At 35.7% G+C, this 24,305-nt stretch overlaps 1 protein-coding gene across 1 annotated transcript in view; it reads left to right on the forward strand.

Annotated features, from left to right (window-relative positions):
• The window catches only part of WDR27 (WD repeat domain 27), an 89,531-nt gene that overhangs the window by 28,233 nt on the left and 36,993 nt on the right, over positions 1-24,305 (forward strand). The window contains 4 exon segments of the mRNA XM_031058779.1: positions 322-419; positions 9,648-9,750; positions 19,558-19,602; positions 19,604-19,656. Of these exon segments, the coding sequence (XP_030914639.1) occupies positions 322-419; positions 9,648-9,750; positions 19,558-19,602; positions 19,604-19,656 (299 nt within the window).

Consider the following 24,305-nt stretch of genomic DNA (forward strand, 5'->3'; position numbering starts at 1 on the left):
CTTTGCATGTGTGCAGAAAAGCTTTTTTTCACATAATCTAACAAATACTTAGTGTTTATTTCTTAGATGGACTAAATTACCCACTGAGAGGGTGGTTGGTCACTGGACTGGATTCCCCAGGGAAGTGGTCCCAACACCAAGTTTGTCAGAGTTCAAGGAGCATCTGGACAATGCTCTTAATCATATGGTGTAATTCTGCAAGGAGCAGGGAGTTGGACTTGATGATTGCTATGGATGTCTTCCATCTCAAGATATTCTATGATTCTATAAATAATAAATGCCATGAGAATAGTTACCTGAAACTGATTTATTGTTTTACAGGGATCATCCTACAGCACTCAGCAACCTGAAGCTTACAACCTTTTCCTGACCACAGCTGCAGGTGATGGCATCAAATTGTGGGATTTAAGAACACTGAGGTAAGAATGAATTAGGTACCTTGGAATAAAAAGCTATATCTTTATCTTGCTCAAGCTTTATCTTTATCTCTATATGCTTTATCTTCATTCAGAATTCATACTTGCTCTCATATACCAGTAGAAATTTTGATGTGGAATCTGAACTACAGGTTAATTGAAGTTTACTGGTTTTTAGAGACCAAGCAAAGTGCTCATTCCACATTAATAGTTAGTTATGTGGAAGCCATTAAATATTTAGGATTTATCACCTATGTTTACCCACATTTGTAGATCTAATCGTATATATATATAGTGGTGTCATGAACTGAATGCCAATGGTATTTCCAAAACAGCATGCCATTACTGCTAAAAGAAGTAAAATCTGTGATCTATCTTTTAAAATATAAGCCAATTGCGACAACAGTTTTAAAAACCACATATGTAGTGCTATAAGTTTGCATGATACATTACCATAAACTCAGAATTAAATGCTACGCTGTTTCCAAACACCTTTCAGTTTTGGGAAAGCCTTGGGGCAAAAGAATAGAATATCAAGGAGGGAACATTGCTCAGGAAAAGTAATACCTGGGGCAAGCTCTGTTGTGGAGGCCAAAAGAATTATGTTTGAAAGAAAAGGGGATTGGGCAGGAGGATGTTTAAGCTTCAAAGAATAATTTCCTATTTGCTTTCTGTGTATGTAAATATATCTATGGAAAGATGTCATATAATTTTTCTAGTACTGAATTTTCTATTTGGGCAATGCTTAATGAGCCTTTCATTTGTCTCCATCTTTCTGTGGTAAGAATACATTAAATCTATAGGGGGCATATATGTTCTTTTCAAAATCATTGCTCTATTACCTTCACTCAATGCCAGAAAATAATGAAACTAGAAACTGCTGGATTGGAATATGTTACCTTCTTATGTTTTTCTAATAAGCTGCTCAAACTCTGTTGCTGAAGAGTAATGAAAAAGTAGAAAGCTTTTCACAGATCACTTATCTGTCTCTTTGTTTCTAAATACTAATATAAGTAAAGTCAGTGAATGGTAAAATAGTTAAAGTGTAAAATCTGGGCAATCAATTAAATGAATATGTCTTGAGAAGAAGGAGCAAATTTATGTATGTTCTTGCTGTATATTTAATTTGGCTGGGACAGTGTATTCTAGTATCCACTGTGTTTTATTAGCCAAGCTTCAAAAAAGTAGTTCAAGTCCTTAATGACAGATATTTTAAGGGTGCTTGTGAGGTACTATGTATATGTGTGTGTTTGTTACACATTACACAGTGATCACTAGTATTAACTCTTGTGGAGAAGAAATAGAAAAAAATAAATAATTGCTTTTCTCTTGTTAGCAATTTTCAAGGAAAAAAAACCAAACAAACCACATTTTTTAAAATGAAATTTTCTGCCATTGCTCATACCAGAGACTGAGTCCTCTTTATTTTAAAATCTGTTCCTGAGTTCTGAAAAGGAGTGAAACTGTTCAATTTTTCCTATGTATTCACCAGGTGTTTTTCACATAAATAAATTTTAAATGTCTAGGTTTGGAAAGGTCTGTTTGAGCTTGGAACAAGTCTCTACTAAAGTGTTAGGTCTACTATAGTTACACAGACTGAACACTTTTGCTTTTTTTTTTTTCATAGGTTTTGTCCAATCAAATCCAATCCATCCCTTGCACTGTTGAGTACTTAGAGGAGAGATTAGTTGCTAAACAACCTTGTGGTGGGCCAGTACCTTTAATCTCTTAAAGTTGTTGATTTGTAAAGTTGGTGCATCAACAACTGTTTCCAGTCTCTCTGGAATGACCTGCCTTTGTTTTTCCTTTGGGTTTGCCAGAATAGGGTTTGTTTAGTGAAATCTTTATCCAGTGTTCTTGCAATATAGCAAAGGTAAGTCCACCTTCTCATTTATATTATTTGCAGGGTTGTGGATAGTAACACTAAGTCCAAGATCTCCACTTTATTGTTTGTTGATTTTGTTCTAAATATTTTCCCTAGATGTCCACAGTGAAAATTGTTTTGCTTTTCTTTAATCTGTTTGTTGCCCTTGAGAATCTATCCATTGTTACTTTATTTAAAAATTCCATAAAGTACAACATTTTGATTAAATAAGGGAGAAAAATCCCTTCAGCACGGTGCTCTTCAAAGCTGCTATTGAAAGCATGGGAAATAATTTGCAGAATAACTGCACAATTCCCTTGGACTCTTAGGGGTTTTTTATTCTTTTTTTTTTTGATGGTGGTTCCTTTTCTTTTGACATGCATTCCTTTTCTCACAATTGACTGAGAAATCATAGCAGGATGCTCCGGTTCTTTTTTGATCTGCAGAGATTAAATCTACAAACAGGTTAACCTGGCCTATAGCTTTATAAGTTTTGGATATATTAATATTTTTGCTTTGAGTTCTACAAATTTTTTGCTGTCCAACCTGTGTTATCAAATTAAGATTTTTTTCCCAGTGAAAATTCATTTAACTTTTCTTATGTTCTTGAATTTGGTGAAATTATTTAGCAACTCCAATTTTCATAATCTTTACTGGATAAAGCAGTGAGTTTGTCTGTCTCTTTCACTATTGATGATCTGGAGGCATTCCAAGATTCCTTCAGAGAGTGCCAGAACGTCTCATGGGTTCTTCTGAAGGTGGTACAAGAAAAGACATTTTAACTTTCTGATGTTGTCAGCCAACCTCACACAGCCAGGTCATCTTGCCAGTAAATGAGGGAATCTTGGACACTGCTAGTGGCTTTTGGATTTACTCAGACTCCTGCTCCATTTGCTTGGAAATGCATGGATTTGTAAAGTTTCATCTGAAGATGTTGAATATTTTTTATAAATCTTCTGCATTCTCCTCATTTATAACTAAAGCTAAGAAAAGCTCCAGATGATCTACAAAACAGATTTAGGAATAAAGAAGCAAGGAAAAATAGTTTTTCTTGGAAGAAGAAAACTATGGTTACTCTTCTTCCAGGTTAGGATAATGAACTATGAGACCATATGAATACATGGTTTAGAGTAAGATAATGACCTTTGACCAACTTCCAAGATATTTTGAAGAGCAATTTAAGTCTATATTGTCTAAAAGAATGACTACTTGGAAAACAAGTAAAATTACTTTCTCTTGTGTCCAAGGTGAAAGCGGTAAACACATGAGTTAGGCTGAGATGCTGTGGGAATCTGAATGAGATGGACATTATAGTCACCAGGTTTAGGATTCCCAAAAAAGACTCAGAAAAGCATTTAATGATCAGGAGGTGTAAAAAGTTAATACATTCTTACATTTTTGAAGGAGTTCTTTGTGAATGAGTTCTTTGTGATGAAACCTTGTAGACTCATTCATCTGTAAGACACAAGAAACTTTACCATCCTTTCTCATGCTGCTGTGTGTATTGAATGTGTTTTGGAGACATTGCTGCTCTTACTGAAGTCAGGAATCTGGCATTGATTTATACTCAGCCATACCTGTTGTCTCCACCAATTAAATTTAATATCTCTGAAAAGTCTGAATTGGAATGACACAAGTTGCTGAGTCCTTTAAGCCACAGAGGCCAGATATATCAGAAAATTCCAATACACTAAGCCTCCTTGTCTGCCAGTCGCGCCTGTGTTTAGTGGCTGTGCTCATGAACATATAGGGCAGTGAGATGTACTTTGGCATCCTAGTGCTGTAAAACCAATGCATAGAAATAATATAGAAACTTAGGAATTAATGAACATTAATTCCCTTACACAGTAAACTCATAACAACAGGAAGTATCAGACTAGACTAAATACCAGCTGCTTTAATATGTTTATATATCACTTAAATTTCATATGACAGGTTTTAATTCTGCTTTACCAGTCTGAATCCTTCCAATTTCTCACTTCCTCCCACTTGTAGATTAGATAATTCTGTGCTTGAAATGTACAGAAGGAAGGATATTTCTTTCATTCATTCTGTTAGGAGGAAACTCTAGATTCATAGGGTTGCACCCTTCACTTTGTTAAATCCATTTAGAATATTAACTAAACATTTAGAATATTGGCTAAACTTAGTAGCACCAGCTCACTAGCAAAGTTATGTGAATACAAATATCTTCATGACTGGATGATAATGAGAAAAAGTGTGCGTCCAATTTTCTGCAGCTTCTCTTGCATGGGTCATTCGAAGGAGTCCCCTTCCTCAAGAGAGGTTTTAGAATGTGAAGTAGTGTAAAATTTTCTTCCCCAAGGCAGATTTCAGATTCCTTATAAGCTTTTAGGTACTGATGTGGACCTTCCCTGCTCATCAGTAAATTATGGCTAAAGCTATCGTGCAATAAAGCTTTGTCCTTCTTTGTGTCAATAATTGTGTGACCTGGCTTGACATCAGATTTTCAGATGCATATTTAATCAAGTTACCAGCTGCACTGTGAGGACCCTCACTGCACCACTGGGCCTTACTTGCCCTGACCAGCCTTGGAATCCCACCCATGAACTCTGATCCTTGCTTCAGGCTGTAGAAGTCTGTAGAAATGATCTGGCAGAAGCCATATGAAGTTCAGCAAGGGGAAGTGCAAAGTCCTCTTGGCACCCAATACAACCCCCATGCACCAATATATGCTGAGGGGGGCAACTAGGTGGAAAACAGCTTTTCAGAAAGGAGACCAAGATGAACATGAGCCATAAATGTGCCCTTGAGGCAAAGAAGGCTTATCTTGGACTGTATCAGGAAAAGTGTTGCCAGCAGGTTGTGGGAAGTGATACTTCCACTCTCTTTAGCAGTGGTGAAGCCTCAGTGGTTCTATGTGAGCAGTGAGGTTGGATAAGATGATGTTCAAAGTTGCCTAACAACCTCAACCATGATGTCACTTTGTGATTCTATGAAAATAGCATATTTTTTTTACTTTCCACAGAAAAGGTAGGGTATGGGAAACTTGCTGGGGGAGCTGATGTGATATTGACTAAGAGAGCAAGATGTCCGATAACAGCTGAAATTGAAAGTGAATTTAAAAGGCATTACAGGGACAGTTGTGCAATGCTGCCAGATGTGCTGTGTTTATTACCTACCCAGAAATTGTGAGAGCAGGGAAGAGTTAGTACAGCCCAACTTGGAAGTCTGGGATGCTGCTATGGTAGTGTGAGGAGGTAGATGTAGTAGATGCTAGATTACTGTTGTAGGTAATAAGAATAGCAGCGACAAGGTTTTAGGAAGAGCTCCCAGCACCCAATCCACTAACACCTATGGTGGTAGGAGCTGCCTGCCTCTGACTCATACTCTGATCAGCTGAGAAATGGAAGTTCAGCTGTTGAACTATGCTGTTTGCTGCTGAAACAGCCATTTTTCATCTCCTGAAAAAAACCAAAAAAGGCAGTGGGTGCTTATTTGGACCACAGTGAAGACTTGAGTCTTGAGAATATTGAACTACTTGCGCATACTGAATTGCTTCAGCTGAATACTCAGCTGCAGGATAATGCTTTGATGTATGATCCCAGAGAAAATCAGTTTCACCTTCCTTCAGCCTCTGAAAGAATCTACCAGTTGTATGCAGGTAGTATTAGACATTAAGGCAAAATCTCCAAATAGTGTTATGATGCTGTGCCGCTAGATCATAAACTCCTCCGGCAACACGTTTTACCAGAATTCCCACAGCCACAGGGAACTCATCTCATACTTCTTCTCACATTTGCACTTTGAGACTTTAGAGTCAGACATGCAATTTGAATTTTGAGATACTTTTCAGTTTGCATCTTCACTGTGAACTAGCTGCTCGACATCATCCTAAGCAAGGTAGAAATATACACATACTCAGAATTTGGTTACTTCTTGGTTTCTTCTGAACATGAGGATACCATGGTTTGCCATCTTTTTTTTATTTTCCTTTTTTTTTTTCCACCTTGGAGCTTTTGAGTCTAGTTATCCAGATTATGAGGGATAAAAGAGTGTCTGGGGTTCCTCCAAGCTTGGGGCTGGAGATATATGAAAGTATAGAGGATGGGGAACACAGAGATGTGGTCCCTGCTGGATGCTATGGTGAAAACATTGGGAGTTCCTATGTAAAGAGTTTGGTGTTTCAATGAAATGAAACCCACGTGTTCAGTACATCTAAGGCGCCTGCTACTCCTACTGTCAAGTTATGCTCTCATTTTGCAGAGCCTCAGTAGATCTGCTGGTACTGAAGAGTTGTGAACAAATACCAGAGCACTGGCACAAAGTAACAATACAAATGAAAGCAGTTTAAAAAAATCCAAACCGCAAACTTTTGTTTGCAGTTTTGGTTTTTTTTAGTGCATCAAGTAGAATGAAATAGACTTCTTTGTGAGAGTATTCTCCTATTTATAAAGAGATACACATTCCAGTACCTTTCCCTTCCAAAGACAGAAAAAAAATTGTACTTATTTTTCTAATGCTATTCAAGTTTTTTTGCAACATAAAAAGATACATATTTTGGAATGTAGACTAAAAGATGTACAATGAAGAACATAGGGAAAACTTGGCTGTTTGCTGTCCCATGCAATTACCAGATGTTTGTCATGGTAACCCCTGAAAAGCTCTGACCAGTAAAGCATTCTTAGGAGGCTGGAGAGCATGCCAGCTGGCCACGTAAAGCCTGCAACATCCAAAATAATTTGGATCACCACCTGTTGCTACTTAAAAAAAATAGAATAAAAAAAATGCCTGAAAGAAGACAATCCCTAAAATATGCTAAAATCATACACATAGTATCTATCTAATAATGCTATGGTTTTTTGTCCACTTTTTTCCCATTGCTGTGATACCTAATTCTACTTAATTCTGTGGAAAGTTTAATTGGAATCAGTTTTGTTTTTTTTTTAATGTGTGTAGTATTTTGAGAGGTTGGGGAAATAGCTGAACTTGTAATGGAACATATATCCTGATATAATGGAAAAGTTGAACAAGAAAGCAATTAAGAAAATGGAATTGAGTGTATTGGTTATTACTGTGGCTGCACTAGCACAAGGAAAAGGGCACTATCCTATGACTGAGACATTGCTTTATACTGCTGTGGCATAGCAGAGAAAAGATCAGTGAAAACCTTGGAATCCTGTTAGTTCTTACATATCTATTTATAGGTGAAATATTCGAGTTATTGGTCACAAATACAGAGATGTTTCTTTTGAAAGGATTTTTTTGCAGTGTTTTATTGGGAGTCTCTTCTGTGAAGAAGACCCCATTGAGGAAATTATCTTTTACAGGCCCTGACAATGAGGTCTTAACCATTTAGAAGTAGTCCTGATGATCAGTGCTCTACTTAAGGAAGAATGGTGAAGACACCTTTGGAAGCGACAATGGATACAAATTTTGTTTATTTTTCTCATGAAGAAATTTCTTTCACATGATGCTGTTGTATCTCACAAGTATAAAGAGAATTTTTTTCCTCAAATTCTCTATAAAAAGGCACTCAGAAAAAAAAAAATCTTCCTGAAATTTGCAAACAGTGCACCTGGGACTCGAGGCTAAGTTGTGGGAGAGGTTTACTCTAAACAATAAATAATGTTGTGTGGATGCCTAACTGAGGAGGAGAATGCTGAGGAGACTGAGGTAGCAGAGGCAGGTTATTCAATAGACCACATGTGGCCATTGGTTACTGAAAGTCTCTCAATATTCTTGTGAAAAAATGAAGCTGAAAAATGTTTTTAAATCTTAGTCACAGTCATTGGGTATCTTCATAAGTTGCTCCTCTTGAACTGTAGTGTTCTCTTGAGTTGGGTTATTTTAGCAGTTTCAGGATAGAACTTTTCTGAGGTGAAGTGTCTGGTTGCTGTATGCTCAAAAGGTCTGTTAATATCAGTAGTTTTGTTACACAGAATACACTAAAGTTCAGAGTTAGACTCTATAAAATGATGTATTTTCATGCATTCAAACGTATCTCTTCTATGCTTTAAGAAGTGATAGCAATTAGATCAGTCACAAAGTAGTGTTTTTGTTTAAGTATGTCTGTTTCACCTGGGTGAATGAAACCAGCTTGGCATTTAGTACATTCTTACACATACATGTGTGTCTACAACAGAACAATATGGTATAAAAATTAGAGCTTTCTGCACATAGGTTCTGTCAACTGAATTTACTTAGCTTCTGTGATTTCACTGGCCAGGAAAACGTGTATATCACAGGAGCTGGCAGGAGATTTTACTATTTCAAATTTGTTCTTGGACCTAGTATGAATTACAAAAAAAAGAATATATGACATCTGCATTAGGGTGAAGTATGTGAATTTGTTTTGTAAGAAGGGTAGGTTGACAGTATTCATAATACAGGCAAAAGAAGAGTATAGGTTATTATAAATCTTAAAGTTTTAAAATAATTCCTCAAAGGTATAAAAATAAACTTCTGAAATGAGGTGTGCATGTGTAAATCACAGGTCTGAATGGTGTTGAAAGTTGTATTAAAATATCTTTTAATATTAAGGAAAACACTAAATAATATTTTTTAACATTAGTTTTGTGTTGACTGCAAAGCTATCATGGTTCTTTACAACCATGTGGTGCTTTTTAGGTGGATATTAATCTTCAACTCATTAAAAACATTATTATTTGTAAATGGCCCAAGTGTGCTCAGCTATTTAAAACTTACTCTAAAATGCTTCTTGCAATATTAACATGGAAACTAAGAAATTAATTCCTTGCATTAATTTTAAATCCATTCCTACAGATAGGTAAGAAGTTATCTACAGCTATAGAAGAGAGAGAGCTACAGAGAGAGAGAATTTCTCACTTTGGAATGTTTGGATATTGTCTTTCTTGACTTACCATATACAATAAATTAATATATGGAATAGAAATTCAAATAGGCAACAAAGATGAAATATTCAGATTTGGGTGTGAGAAAAGCAAGCAATAATTATTTATGCCATGATTCCACATACCGCATCTTCATTTGATATAAATAACTTGAGGGAGATTTATAAATCTTCATGGAGCAGACTTTCACAACACCTTTCCCTTAGCTAACCAATAGACATCACAGCTCCTCCTCTCTAATTAGTAATCATGTTTCTATCCCTGTAAACTAAACATAGCCAAAGCATGGGATTGGTCATTGTCCTGGGGCAGTTTTGTCTGTTCATTTGATTTTTAGTCATTGATGTTCTTTCTTCAGTGTCTTCCAGTTTTGACAAAATCCTACTGCTGATATATTTACAACTTTATTTGTAGATTTGCCATAGTTAATTTGTAGACTAAGAAAAACATGATACCAGGAGGATTTTGTGAAAATGGCAGTAAAAGAGGTAATTTTTAGTTGGTGTTAATAACACTGAAACTTCTCTGTAGATGTGAACGTCGTTTTGAAGGGCACAGTAGCCGCTGCTATCCGTGTGGAATTGCAGTGTCTCCCTGTGGACGCTTTATAGCCAGTGGATCAGATGACAAATACGTAAGTACTTTTTGCTTATTTTTCCTCCTAAACTACAGGAACTACTCATATTATATCTAAACGAGTATTTTCAAAGGATTCTAGGATTCATCTTAATGTGCATTACTGGAATCTGTGATACTTCTGCATAGTTCACTCACATGTAGCAGTTGCATATGATTCATGATTATTTTGTCTGAAAAATCCCAGAGCAGCTAAATCTTAGCACTCAAAGTAATTGTTAAAAGATTTTTTCTATAGGTTTCCATAATATTTGACTCTGAATTGTCATGTGCCATCAAATATGAGGAGAATGGTGTTCCTTGTAGCACAGCTTTATATGTTGTGTATATATCTGACCAGTAGGAACTCTGTAGCAAATACAAATTAATTTACTTAAGTTCCCAAATACAGGGTGATGAATCTTATAGTATGGCTAGAAAGCCATGAACCAATCAGCTGAATAAAAAATGAGAAGTCATTCAACTGGAATTAGTACTTTCTGGACCCTTTGTGTGTGTGTTTTCTCCCCAGACAGGTTCTCTTCTGAATCAATGTCAATAAAATCTAATTATTTAGAGATGAATCCTGAGTGAATGTGTATTGATACCTTTTTGAGTTTGCACCTAATTTTAACTCAGTATGCCTGCAATGTTAGCAGAATGTTTGTCTTGCTGTTTGTGAAGAAATGGAAGATTGCTAGATGGTACTATGGGCCTTTGAAACTGGACTGAGGTCATGTTCATTGCAAACACATCCTTTCAAAACAGCTGGGTAGGAATGCTGTTGAAATTTATTTTAGGTATTTCTAGGTTAATCATCAGAACATGACACAGAGTTTCTGGTCAACTTCAAATTCAGAACAAGAGGAATTTACTCTTCTGGCTAGTTTCAAAATACTGGCTCAAATAATGTGTGAAGGTTAGAGATTTTATTGGCAGATTGCTGGATGTTTGGCAATAGGTGTTGTGTTCTTGACATTTTCATGATAAAACATTTTTTTCAAGTTTCTGGTAAATACCATTTCAAAATGTAGCTTGCAATACAAAAGAAAGGCTTTTTGCTTTGTCTGTGAAGAAATGCATCTAATTTCATCTCAGATCATTATATATATGATATACTAATATATTTATTTGAGGCTACTAATTAAAGTTGCTTTTGAATTGTATAAAAATAGGCACAGTCACAAGACCTTTTTGTCTTCTCTTTTGTACTAAGGTATTTGTTTGGAATTAGTGCTGATTCAAGGAAAGAAAGACAGCATGATTTTGTCCCAACTCCAAATTCTTGGCACATGGTGGGTCATCAAAGGAAGCCGAATAGCTGGCACACATCCTGCTCCAGTTGGCATGTGGTCCCTGGTGGGCACAATGCCAGTCAATACTTTTTAGTCTGGCTCCTGGGTTGGAATTTTGCATAATTTGTGTCCTATGTCTGTAGAGAACTGTCATTGTTCTTCTTGTCCCCTCAGGAAAACTGAGTCAAGTTTTGGACTCTTGCTTATACTGTACTGTTAGGAAAAAATGCAGTTTTGGGGCATTTTTTTAGGAAGCTTCCCTTTGAATTGTTGAGGCTGGATATACTTTTGTGCTTCCTTTTGAAACAGAAAATTGAATGCTGCACTGAATAGTCCATTCATATTTTTCAACTAATAGCTTCCTGACAGATGGCTTAATGTGTGACTGGGACAGTTTTAATAGTATCAAGGAGTCACATATTTCTGAAGATTATATGAATGAATGTCTACTGGAATAAGCTGCATAAAAATCAGTAGCGTGGATACAAAGTGTTATCTTCAAAAAGAGCATTCTGGAAGTAGGTTATGTACCTTTCCATTGAGAAGCAGCTGCATCTTCAGTCATCTTGGAGTTTACTTTATCAAGTGCAATTCTTGCACCCTGTAGTTAACAAATGTGATTGATTTTAAAGCCAAAAGAGGCATAATTGGAATACAATTGAGAGACATTGACCCTAAACTGCCTTTTGTATTTCACAATATCTGAACTATTTGACAAAGAGGAATATTTTGTCTACAATGATTAATAGCAAAATCACATTCCTACAGAACATAGAAACAGCAACCCAAAATATGTTATTGTAAGAAAAGAGATGAAAATTCTGTCTGCCTTTTTTTCTACTTTGAGGGTGAATGACCTATTTTATATAAGAGCTTGATGTAGCTTTTGTGTGGCTGAAGTAGCCACGTGTTCTTATTTCAACTGCTCTGGTGCATGTTAGTGTGAGACTTGTAGATACTGTAAATTGGGGTTGAAAGTGTTTCCCTAACTGATTACTCCAACTTCTGCAAGAGAACCTTTACCAAGACCTGTGTAGGACCTGACAGTCTGATAAGCAGGTAACTAGAATCCTGGTTTTGGACTGTGATTGTCCTTTCTGTAATTAGTTGCGACTAGAAAATATAAAAGGTTAACACTTCCAATGCCAAATATTCTCTGCATCCTAAATAGCATAAGGTTACAAGTGAATTTAGTTGACTTTTGCTTAACTGAATACACATAATATTGTAATTTCTAACTATTTTGCAAGTGGATAGTCTCAGGTTTCTGACTATCAATATTATCAAGGAATTTGGACCTTAATATACCTTAATTGGATTTAGATTTCCATTTTGCTGGGCTCTATACAAAACTGTTTACCTAAAAATTTGTTGACTAAAGCAATCTTAGTGTGAAAAGACAAGAAATATCTGGACAGTGTGAAATGCTACTTTTTATAATAAAAATAACTCATTTTCTTTCTGTGCTATGTAGTTCTAGTTAGCTGTTTTACTTTATGTTTAATTAGCCACTTAATTTTTGTCTTTGAGGACATTAGGGCTTCTCTGAATAAATTCCAAGTTTCCAGAAATGAAGTAGGAAATGAAGAAATAAATATTTGTCTCTTTAATTGCTTTCAGACTCATTCTTGCTAGCTCTCTTTGAACTGTAGACTCTAAGAGGCACATTTTGACCCTAGTGCTGAAATTCTGACATAAAACTCTGTCCATGCCGAATCTCAAAGCCTGTGTTCATAGCTCACACAGACTGACCCATATCACAATCCCAGAAGTTTTTCAGCATAGCAAGTTGCTGCATGAGTAACAGAAAATACATGGGTAATGTATGAAATTCTCTTCCCTTTTCTTTTTACACTTTTCAGCAAAACCTCGGATTTTCCTTACAACACTGTCTTTGAAACACATTTTAAATTCAAGATTAAAGTTATGCCTTCCAACTGTGAAGGCACCAAAGCTTGAAGCAGTAGCCCATAGGGCATCATCATTGAAAGGAGTAGCAGGAGACAGGATAAAGCAATTTGGTTCTTATACATAACATCAGTCTAATAACCACTTGTGAGTCCCTGAATATTAACCTTCATGCAAAATTTGTTTTAGAGTAAGTTCTCATTATACAAGTGATGCTGGAAGGTGATACTGGTCCAGGGGCAAATCCAAAGAGTTTTGTAAACCTGTGAGTGGTGGCTGGATGCAAACCCAGACCTGATATTTTTTGCAGACTGAGTTATTTTCAGATACAAGATTCTGCATCAGGCATAACAAACTGTAGACTTTGTTTATAGTTGACACCTTAATTTTAGTAGCTACAGAGATTGATATTCCAAATAAAATATCAATGCTGCTGAGCAATATACCATAATGCTTTACTACTGGAAAAATACATTTCGGAGTTGGGCTGCCAGCACTCTGTACATCTACTCCTCTTGTGCTGCACTACTTCCTAATGTAATCATTGCCAAGAAGATTGTATTTCTCAACCCCTCTAAATATATTATTAGCCACCCTAGTCTTTCTGTGGCTCGGTTCTGACTTATAAAATCGAGATTAGGAATGGTATCTTTCTTCTCTCCTCTTGTCTTTAAGAGTTTAGATGAGGCCTGTCTCAGTTTCTTACTGTTGCGCTCAGCTGCTTTGATCTTATTTATATGAAATACTTCCATCCTTGTGTGTCTGTGGTGTGGTAAGCTTTAAAATTGCATCTGATTCGATTAAAAATGACATAAAATTATCTAGATACCAAAGAAGAAACACCTCAGGAAACCCCAAAAGTGAATGATAAAATTGTGTGGTTGATTTTCTCCCTTTAATAGCCCACTTCTTAGAACTTTTGAGTTACTAATAATGCTAGGTAAAAGACTACAAATGAGGGAGTTGGCAAAGATATTCTGATGTAGTTGTATGTAAATGGATGAGATAGGACTAGTTAATAGTCTAGAATGCTTTTTTCCGTATCTCTTGGGAGTGTGTCTTGGAGGCATCACTAAGGTTTAAATTAGGTATATTTGATATATGATGAAGTATGCTTTATTACTTTATTTGGAGAAAAGAGGATATTTTCTTTACCAAAAAATTACTTTTAGAAATGTATGCTATTGGTATAGTATTGTATTTGTTGTCTTGGTCTAACTTCATACCAGAGGGCTTGCAGAACAGAATGTATTGTATGAAGCAGTGGTAGCAACTATCTGAAGCATTTTGGTTCTCAGTGTAATTGGTATTCCAATTATATATTACTCAAGTTTTATCTTATGTGTCCATACTGTTTAACTAAGATAGGCTTTAACAGGAAACATCTGGAGAAAACAGCATTAGTAATGTTTACAGTGGAGAAGACAGGACTGACATTGCTTGGCAGAACAAAATCCATAGCAGAGAATGAGTGACAGGCTGTGACAGCCTCTCTGCCAGCTGTTGATGGAGAAAATCTACCCCTTTCCAAAGAGGAGCACAGTTTTGTTTTAGTCTTGAATCTGAGGTTTTTTTGATTCCTTGGTAACGTGGTTGGCTGTTAGGCCCTTTATCCTAGAAGTGAACAGATAAATATTGCTTTCTCGATCGTACAGTCATGACTTCGGGTATGCTGATACTTCACTGTCCTTTTGGATATATCTTTGAAGATGACTGAAAATCTTGGCCTTTGTGGGTTATTTTATGAAGCATGGAGTTATATGAGTATGAGCACATTGATTGTTCTTGTGTGCTTTATGATCAGTTCAGGCTATTGCTTATCTAGGCCAGTACACCTCAGACCTGACCACCACAAAACCAGATTAGCAGCTGAGAGAGATGGAGGATGATTTTCTGATGGCTATAGATGTATTGTTGTTTAACTACTACTGAACAACATTTTTTTTTTCAAACTGTGTTTTATGAGTCTGTAATTTGTTACTATGTTAACATTTAATTTTGCTAATGCTTTTGAGAGAAAGGAGGAAGTGTGAGAAATTAGCATTTTTGCTAAAGAAAACTAATTTTATAAAAGATAATACCCCATGTTCAACTGTAGACAAAACAGGAAGGTGAAGTAGATATGAATACTCAATGTTCATTTTGGAATGCATACAGCAGTGAGGTGCTAAAAGTGGATATATAGTTTTGTATAGTTTTATATAGTTTATATAGTTTATATAGTTTTATATACACAGAGATTGTTTTCTATATGCATACCTCTTGGTCTCAATTCTTGACAGTAGTTGAATTTTGGGTATGATTGGTACATCTGGTACAAACATCTGGTTGAAGGTCCTTTGCAGCATCTGAACCTTTCAGTATTGCTATCAGTTAACACTGGTGCACAAGCAGGAAATGCAATTATTGGTACTGTTGATACAGAGAAGAATCCTAGCAGCAGTCAGAAAAGAGCCAAAGTGGGTGTGATACAACCATGCTGCTTCATAGTGAGATGTGAATTCTTAGAAAAAAGTCTTCAACTTATAATTCTGTACTCTGACAACACTGTGTATTCTAAAAATAAAGGCAACCTAAATTCAGTGGTGCATGGTGCTGCATAAATTTCATATTAAAACAAATAAAAACAATGACATGCATTAGGCCTTAAAATTAGCAAATTAAATAGAAATTGAATTGGCAAAAATTACAATTTGGAAGCTTCATAGAAGGGTGGCTTAGAGAGGGAAGTCAGATATGGTTTATGTAATTTTTTTTAGCTAGGAAAATTGAAATGTGTTGGCTATAACTGCCAGAAGATTGATACATTTGAAAAATATCCCCTGCATTTTGAAAGATGACTGATATGTGTAATATTATTTTAATAATAAAGAGCATTAATAATGTTCACTGTCACTCATTTGTTTAGTTATGTCAAAGGAAAATCATATGGAAACTGGGATCTTACAGTAGTGTGAAGTTTCCTATGACTACCAGAAAGAGAGCCTCCATAAGAGTCATTAAAAAGGAAAGGGACTCTGAGGGGGTGTACTGTACTCAACATTTTGGTGCCAGGCTTGATTAGACTTTCCATGCTACCATGTGGTAACTGTATAAGATATCTTGGGACTGAAGAGCATTAATCAGTGCTTAGGATACTTGTGAAATCTGTTTTATTATGTGTGGATTTGGCACCAATACCTATAGTTAAGGTAGTCTAACACTTTCCACTATAATTCTGTTTTCAGTTGCTTATAAGTAAGAATATTTTGGGCTGAAACTTTCCATGCTTGGTGTCTGCTTCAGGTTAATTGTTATTTTTCTTCAGTGTAAGTAGTTCAGGAGCTTTTTTAGCTTGAAATTGAGGAAAAATACATGGTTCAGTGAAATATGTGTCCCAGTATAAATAGAGAATGATGGAGTGCAAGTCAAACACTTATATCATGTACTGTGGGACTATGCATCAGGTTTGATGGCACTGGTGGAAGAAAATGGCCAATAATGCCTTATTAATAACGACAGATGTCTTTTATAAAAACATGTTAGATTACCAAGGGACTCTATCCCTCTGTCAAGGGACTTAAACATTTCTGTCTTCTGTAGTTCATTTGAAATATTAGGAAAAATAGTCATAGCAAAGTGATGACATTGGCCAATCCATGCAAAACACGTGAGGAAAACATCTCTATTTGTGTAAGGCCAAATTAGGTATCTTAGATATCTTAGATATCTTAGGTATCTTAGGTATCTTTCTGTAAAGGAATTAGTTGTGTTCTTTTCCTGTGATCTGTTTGTAAAATACATGCTTCAGCTTAAAGCCACAGCAGCAACAAAGGGTTTTCCTTGAAACTGGTGTTGCTTTTCTGATCCCTGTGCAAATGGTGATAACAAGGAGAATTCTTCTGTTATTAGTCAAGTGCTTATGATTTGCTTGCCCCTCTTTCCTATCCCGGGAGGCTGTAGGAGTATAAGTAGTTTGACACAAATGTTTATGGCCATGGGTTGGACTACGGGGCAATGGCAACAGATGGGAACAAGTTTCCTTTGAAGTTAGAATGTGAGAAAACAGAGGAAAGAATTTACAGTGAAACTGCAGATAAAGCATCAATATATCTAGCACACTCTGTCTACCAATGCAGTAGAATTAAGTAATTTTCCATTTGGATACAAATGCCTCCACTCAAGGAAGGGCCTTTGTCCTTCTTTCCTGTCTCTTGGTACAAGTCTAGGGAAGAAAGCAGAAGCTTATGTATACTTGTAAGGTGCTAAATACACTGTCACACTCTGGGTTACTGAAAACTGACTACTCCAAATGTTCTTCAAATGTCTAGTGAAAGGAAATACAAGTAAGTATGTGGTTATGGGTCCAGGAAACTTCTTTGGAAGCTATTGGTACAGGTAAATTATTTTTACTTTTGGCTGACCCTCAGCAAGAATTGGAAAGGAAATACCAATATCTACTGAATCAGTATTTTTATTAGACAAAATTCGTCTTAATATAAAAAAAAGGGGATTGACTTTGGCTAAAGTCTAAAACGTTATATGCACATATGCATTTTGGGTATTGCTGAGTGCTTTGTAGACTGTTTTGTTTTCTTTTTCATTCCATTTGGTTTGCTGAAAATCTGTTCTTCCTCTGTCATTGATTTCGTATTTTCAAGCTTTTTTATTCTTCTGTGGCTAGTGTTAATGGTATCATTTATTATTCAGTTACTGTTATTTCCTTTTTTCTGTAGAGAAGACTATGCTAAAATAATCTAGTAAGTATAGAATAGAAAAACCATTTGGATGACATCAGAAAATACAGCAAAACTAAAATGATGGCAGACTGTAGCAAAAGAATGTTTATACTGGAGTTATTCCTCTTGTTATAAGTGTTAGTTCTGTTAAAATATAATTCTCTTTGGGGTTTATGTTTTATTTTGTTTTAAACTTTTGAAGTTAAAAATAAATGTACTTTCAATCTTTAACCAAGTTAACTTTTATTTAACTTTTATTTAACTTTTATTCTCAGAATCTAGATTGTCACTGGCTAGTTTAAATATCTATGGCTAGAGCTACTTAAAAGAAGCTGGTTTTACCCACTTTTAAATGATGATGTTTTTCTTTTAATCGGATTTTCTTTTCTTGCATGTCAGAATTACTCAGAAAATTACCGTTACTTTTTCTTTCAGCGATTGGAAGAGATGATAGCTGCCACAATGTAATAAACTATTCTTGCACATAGCTAGAGACTCTGCCCCTTTTTCTATTGAACCATAACACCTAAATATTTAAGATTTACGGGGCTTGGAATACAGTACTGGAAAGACGTTTAGCAGAAGCTCCATTAGGATAGGTTTGTACGAGTGACATCCAATGGGCAGGTTGTGTTCCCTGCCATGTTCTGTGTGTTTTGCCTGTTCAATTTGAGCATAGAGTCTTAGTGGTAAAGGTCAGAGGAAAGGGTTTTCCCATACCTGGTCTTTCCCAATGCTTTGGTGGTTAGCTACAGGTGGCTTTCTGCCAGTAGCTGCTTGTCATGACTTTCCTTTGATCCAATGAATCTGGCTATACAATGTGGCAATTTAGAAAGGTGCTGCACCCCAGCCTAATCTCTAGCTCAGGGCTAAGAATCATCTCTTGAAAGGTGGGAGGTAAGGGTTTGAATGCTTTTTAGGCTGAGAATTGTAACTACAGCACCAAATACACTCTTGCTAGATTGTAATTAAGCTGCGCGACTGCTTCACAGCATTTTTGAAAGAAAGGTATGAGCCAAATTGTTGCTTTAGAAACAGTGTGGAAAAGAATAAATTACCAGAATACCTGGGTTTAACTTTGGAGTTTTGTTCAAAAAATAATGAAATATTATCACATCTATTTTACAGAGCGGAACAGGGACATAAAGATTAAGCCAAAAATGAACATGGTCCTTCCCAAATTAAACTGAGGACCTGGAATGGAAAACTAATTTTTACTGGATAATTCTGGCAAAGTTCTGTAAACCACTAGATTATGATGGAAAAATTTCAACTTCACTAACCATGCCTCTCTGTGATATGTTCTCTTGGTTAAAAGATGGAACATGTTTCTTTGTGAATCAGAGAATTTTGTGCTCTTGATTCTTTCTATCATTGACTTTTATTCTTCTCTGCTACTCCTTCCAAAAAAGGGAACTGAAGTCTAAAGAGGGTGACCTGGAACAGAGGCTAGACAGAGTTAAAGGAATAAAGTAAATATTTATTAAAAGACCTTCCAAGGAGGCCTACCCTGGGCAGTACAAGACCTAAACAGATATGAAAGTCATCAATATCTTAGAATTGATTTCTATAATTTGGGATAATTTAGCAAATGCTTAAATTAACTAAAAAAAAAGTATTAAAAAAATGCATTCTTTCCCCAGTAAATTACTAAACATTAGGTGTACTTCAAGAAGCAGGTAAAAAAAAATTACCCTTTAAAAATATTTTTTAAATTATCTTCTGTGGAATTTAAATCCTTTCTTTTAAGTGCAATCTATTGCCTTTCTAAATTAGATAATTCCAATGATTAAAATTTTCTAACTTCTTTGTAGGCTATATATTTAGTGTTCCTACACTATAACTTAATGCTTCAGGAATGGGGTTATTTTTTAACACTGAAAATGCCAACTCATTGTTTTTTAGGCTTACATATATGAAATGCGTTCAAGCACTTTTTTACAAAAACTGGGGAGACACACAGAATCTGTAATCAATGTCAGTTTTAATCCCTCATCTCCACAGGTAAGCAATTGCTTTTTTTTCCCTCTTTGTAATGAAAGCATGTAAAATAACTCAAAGGCCTGAAAGACTTAAAAAACAACATTATTTCAAGTGTGCTGTGTCACGATAGCTATTGAAATAGCTTTATCACAATATTTTGAAAAACCATTACTGTTGTGCTTTGAGCCTTTTATATATCTATAGGTGAAAAGTACTTCAAACAAACTAGGCACTATGCAGAAACAATTTCTACTTGTTTAGTGATCATTGTACCATGTTAACATTACATTACATTTCAGTGTAACGGCTTAATTGCTGTGCAGCAATATATATAAAGAGTTTTGTTTTCTAAGTTTTTTTTTGACACCCAAGCTTCCCTGCAGCTAGTTTATCATGTGAATTCTTTGTATGCTGGTTTTAATCCTATGGATTTACCTTCTTTGTTTTCATGTATTGAATTTGCATTAAAGCCTTATACTTTCTACTTTTTTGTTCCTTACTTTAAAGACACAACAATGGTCACTATATATATTTATGGAAGAGTGGACAGTAGCTTCTGTTTACTTCACTGCCTCCTCACCACTGACAGTGCTTGTTTTTACTAAAGATACTTATGGAGTAAATAAAATCCCTTTACTTGTAGGAGTATTGTAACATTTATATATCTCCTTCCATTTGTAAATATAGATGCTAGGACTTCTGTGATTTTAGAATTTCTGGAAGTTTTATTCCTTATGTGTATATTGTTTGAACTGAGAAATTGTTGATTGCTGTCTTAGGGTGAACAATATGTATTTCTGGTCTTTGGATTCAGCAATGTTATATTCAACCAAATGGTATGGTTTATTAAACTTTATACCCACATGAAGAGTAGTGCAAGGTTTAGCACAGAACATATTTGTGCAAAAAAGGTATACTATAAGAATAGAGCTGACTGTAGTCTTGCAGAATTCTGATCTATGGTCCAGCTGCTGGAATGCATTGTGGTGGAAAATGTCTGATTAGAGTTAAATTTTTAAAAGTCTAGAGGCTCAACTGCAGTAGTAGAGTGAATTAAAGCTTGCAAATAATTAAGTTCAGGAAAATCAGTTGTTAATCAAGGGGGTGGAGTCTACAAATGGTGTAAAATAAGCTTTGGCTGTGGCTCCAAGCCAGACTGGTATGAGAGTGTGCCTTGGGGCACAAGCCCTTTAATACTGAATTTTATCAAATATTACACAGTCAATTAAGTATTATAGTTAGAGCCAAATCTGAAGTTCAAGAGCCACAAACCCTTTTCTTGAAGAGCTCTTTCCTGAGAAACCAGGCCTGTGGTCTTGAACCAGCTGATGGCTTTCCCCATAGATATTCTTGTGGGGAAAGATTTTGAAGATGGTTTTATCAGAAACACTTTACTAATAGCAAGGAATGTGTTAAACTGCTGCAAATTTACAGATGAAATGTAAATTTGATTAACCATATAATTCTGCATGATATGCACTCCAAAATGCCTTCTAAGTAATTATTTTTGAGAGAGTTACAGAAACAAAAACCAAACCAAAAAACCCGAAAATCTACCTGAGCTTTCCAACATAGAATTTAGCATGAAATTACATTCTGAGGCACTAGGAGAAGCTGCTAAGCAATGTAATGATAAGCCTGTACAGTAGAAGAGAAGAAAACCATAAATTAATCAGAAAAGAATAATCCCATACCTTGAAAGAAAGACTTTGTTTGAGGCAGTCTGAGTTTCCAAAACTGGAAGATTTTTGTACGCATTTCTACTGCTGGTTAGGGATTTAAAATTGACTCTATTGTTTTCTCGTCCAATGTTTGAATTAATGCAATTAAGATTTATATTGCATTCTAAACAGCCACTGCATAAAGCCTCATTGCATTCAAAGGGAAACACTGGCAGGAGAAAGCAAAATAAGTGAAAAAAAGAAAGTGGCTGAAGAGTGAAATTCAGACATTATAACTAAGTCTTTTGCTGTGGAATCATCCAGCCAAAAGTGTGGTGTTCTGTCAGTGCTCCAGTTCAGTTGTTGCTTGCCCAACACCTGTCCATGAGGTAGCTTATTCCAACCATTCTTATAACTCTCACTTGCATAAGTGTTCTTCCAGAAAAGAGGGAGAAACCCTGGATGGATATGATATTATTATACGGGGCATTGTTGCTTTCATCATATGGTACTCTGAAATAATTTATAAAATGATTGCTATGAAAGCTGGAGAAGGGGAATAAGTCAGAAAATTTGCATTTATCTTAATTTTCAAGATGATTTCTCAGTTTTGGCTCCTTATTGTCACTTCTTGGTTTTCACTCATTGTTCAAAACTTAAGTAGGGAAGAATGTTTATCTTACCAAAACCTTTAGTAACATTTCAATCTATTTTAGAGTGTACATTAAGGGTTCTTGTAGTGTTTAACTATAGTAACTGTAGTTATTACCTATTACACGTTTGAGTCAGTCTAAATTAAAAAAGGGGTGAGTCTTATTTTTCAAATATGGAAACAACAAGTAATCTCTGTGATTTTGAAGTAGAATAATAGCAAATGGGGAAGCTATTCTCATCTGCTGGTTTTGTGAAGTTGAATATTGGTATATGCTGTGATGGAAATTAATTTACATGACAGAATCAGGACTTCAAAATCAGTGTGCATTGCTAGCACCCTATTGATACCCTGTGGGAGGTAGTTTCATGCTTTTGGTGAGCTGAGCCTACACAGTTGGTCAGCTGGCCTGGCTAAGAAGCTTCTGAAGCAGACTATAATTAAAATTGAGTGACAAATCAGAGATGACCAAGAAAGAGAGAGACTATTTAATGTTCTTCCTATTTAAAGAGAGGCCAGCATGTTCTCATACATCTTGGTATCAATTCTTAAACTTTCTGCTCATTTCACAAACCTGTTCTCTTTTGTTAAATATTCCTTATACAGTTTAGGAGTAATGCAGTCTTTGTAGGAAGACTGTCTTTGCCAAAGACTGTACTGCAGTTTATGTCTGGTGAGAAGATGTTTCCTTTACCAACATTCAGCCAAAGGAGACAGTTGCATTAAAAAAAAAAATAGAGCCTCCTGCTGACCTTTTCTGAGGATGAATGTATTTGTGTCCTTGTCTTCTTGAACTGTTAACCAAATCTATGTACTCACATTTGGTTAACCTCAGTGAAGGGAATGAAGATATGGAGTGGAAATGTCCTAAATTTAATGAACATACTGGTTTAATTTTCTATTCAAATTACTGAAGTATCAGTCTGATTAAATTTCATCAATATTTTATTTTTATTCACCATCATATTCAATATCCTTCTCTTTTTCATCCTCAAATGCACAGATTTATTGTGATGGTATTATTAAAAAAAAGAAGGGACAGCAGTTAATGCAATTTGTCCTAATCTTTTGTGGGTTGTTACAGATCACCTTGTAAATGGTACCAAGATACTCATATAAAGCAGTTCAAGGCAGCTGCATGTGCCCTTTCTTATTCTGTAAGACTCTAAAGCTTATGAGAGGTAGAAATTGGGGTAAAAAGATCTCTTCCAAAGGTAACAGCACGTGGAGTATTGTTGAGCAAACCAATCACTGGGACATGAATTAAACTTTGGGGGTTTTTTATGTAAGATGGTGCTTTAAAAAAATTATTAGCAGTCATTGACTGATATAACTGTGTTGTATACAAGCCTACCACATGTTAAAAATCTTGAGATAGTCTTCAGGTTTGGAGAAATGTATAACCATGCAACTTTCAAACTTTCAAAAGTTAAATGTATTTAGAAATTGAGTCAAAGCAGATAAGTGCCAGTCTAAGTATCTTGGGGGAAAAGAGGATCTTCAGCTCTACCTACCTTTGGAAGATTCTCAAAGTGGGCTTGGTTTCCTACAGCATCTTGTTTGGCTGCTGCCTTTAAGTCAGTGGTTGTATTTGCAGATCTTGGCCCTTGCCTTCTTAAAAACTGCTTTGACAGAAAAGAGCGCAGAACTTTGGGCTGTTCCATTCTCCTGCTACAAGGGCTGTTGAGCCTGTGGATAATTAGGCTACTAGTGTGACACAGCAGATAGTCCTGAATTTATTCCAATCCCTGAGAATTCAAAATTGAGTTCATCACTGAACAAGTATGTCCCTGTTTATAGCAGAAAGATAATTTCTTTTGCAGTTTCTAACAAACTCCAATAATGTTGTGTATCAATATATTAAAATATGAGATGGTGTTGTTTAGTGTAAAAAATTGTTTATACCAAAAAATTCTTGCAAATAAATAGGAAAAACATATGAAGAGGCATGGCAGATTTTTAAAGAGAAAGAAAGAGCCTTCTATAAGCTAGAAAGGACAATGTAATTCAGTTCAATCATTGAATACTCCATGCATTTTAAATGTGTTGCCAGCAAAAAACAGCTGTACACCACATGATTTTAAATAAATATGCTTGCAGAGGCAAGCATCTCAATTCATAGCATATTTGTTATAAAATCTTTATGGTATTTCTTACAAGGGTAGATACTTTATTGAATGGCACTGCTAGGCTGAAAGGGCTGGTAGGGAACAATTGGTTATTCTGCTGTTCAGTGTGAGTTTTGTTTACTAAGTATCCAGTCAGGCTTCCCTGTGCGCTGGAAAGAGAGAGGATTGGCTGGGAGTGGGAAGGAAAGGCACTAATTGTAGTCATAAGGATAATTTGGAGAACAGACA

Source organism: Geospiza fortis, unplaced genomic scaffold (assembly GCF_000277835.1).
Source record: "Geospiza fortis unplaced genomic scaffold, GeoFor_1.0 scaffold381, whole genome shotgun sequence".
NCBI lineage: Eukaryota > Metazoa > Chordata > Aves > Passeriformes > Thraupidae > Geospiza > Geospiza fortis.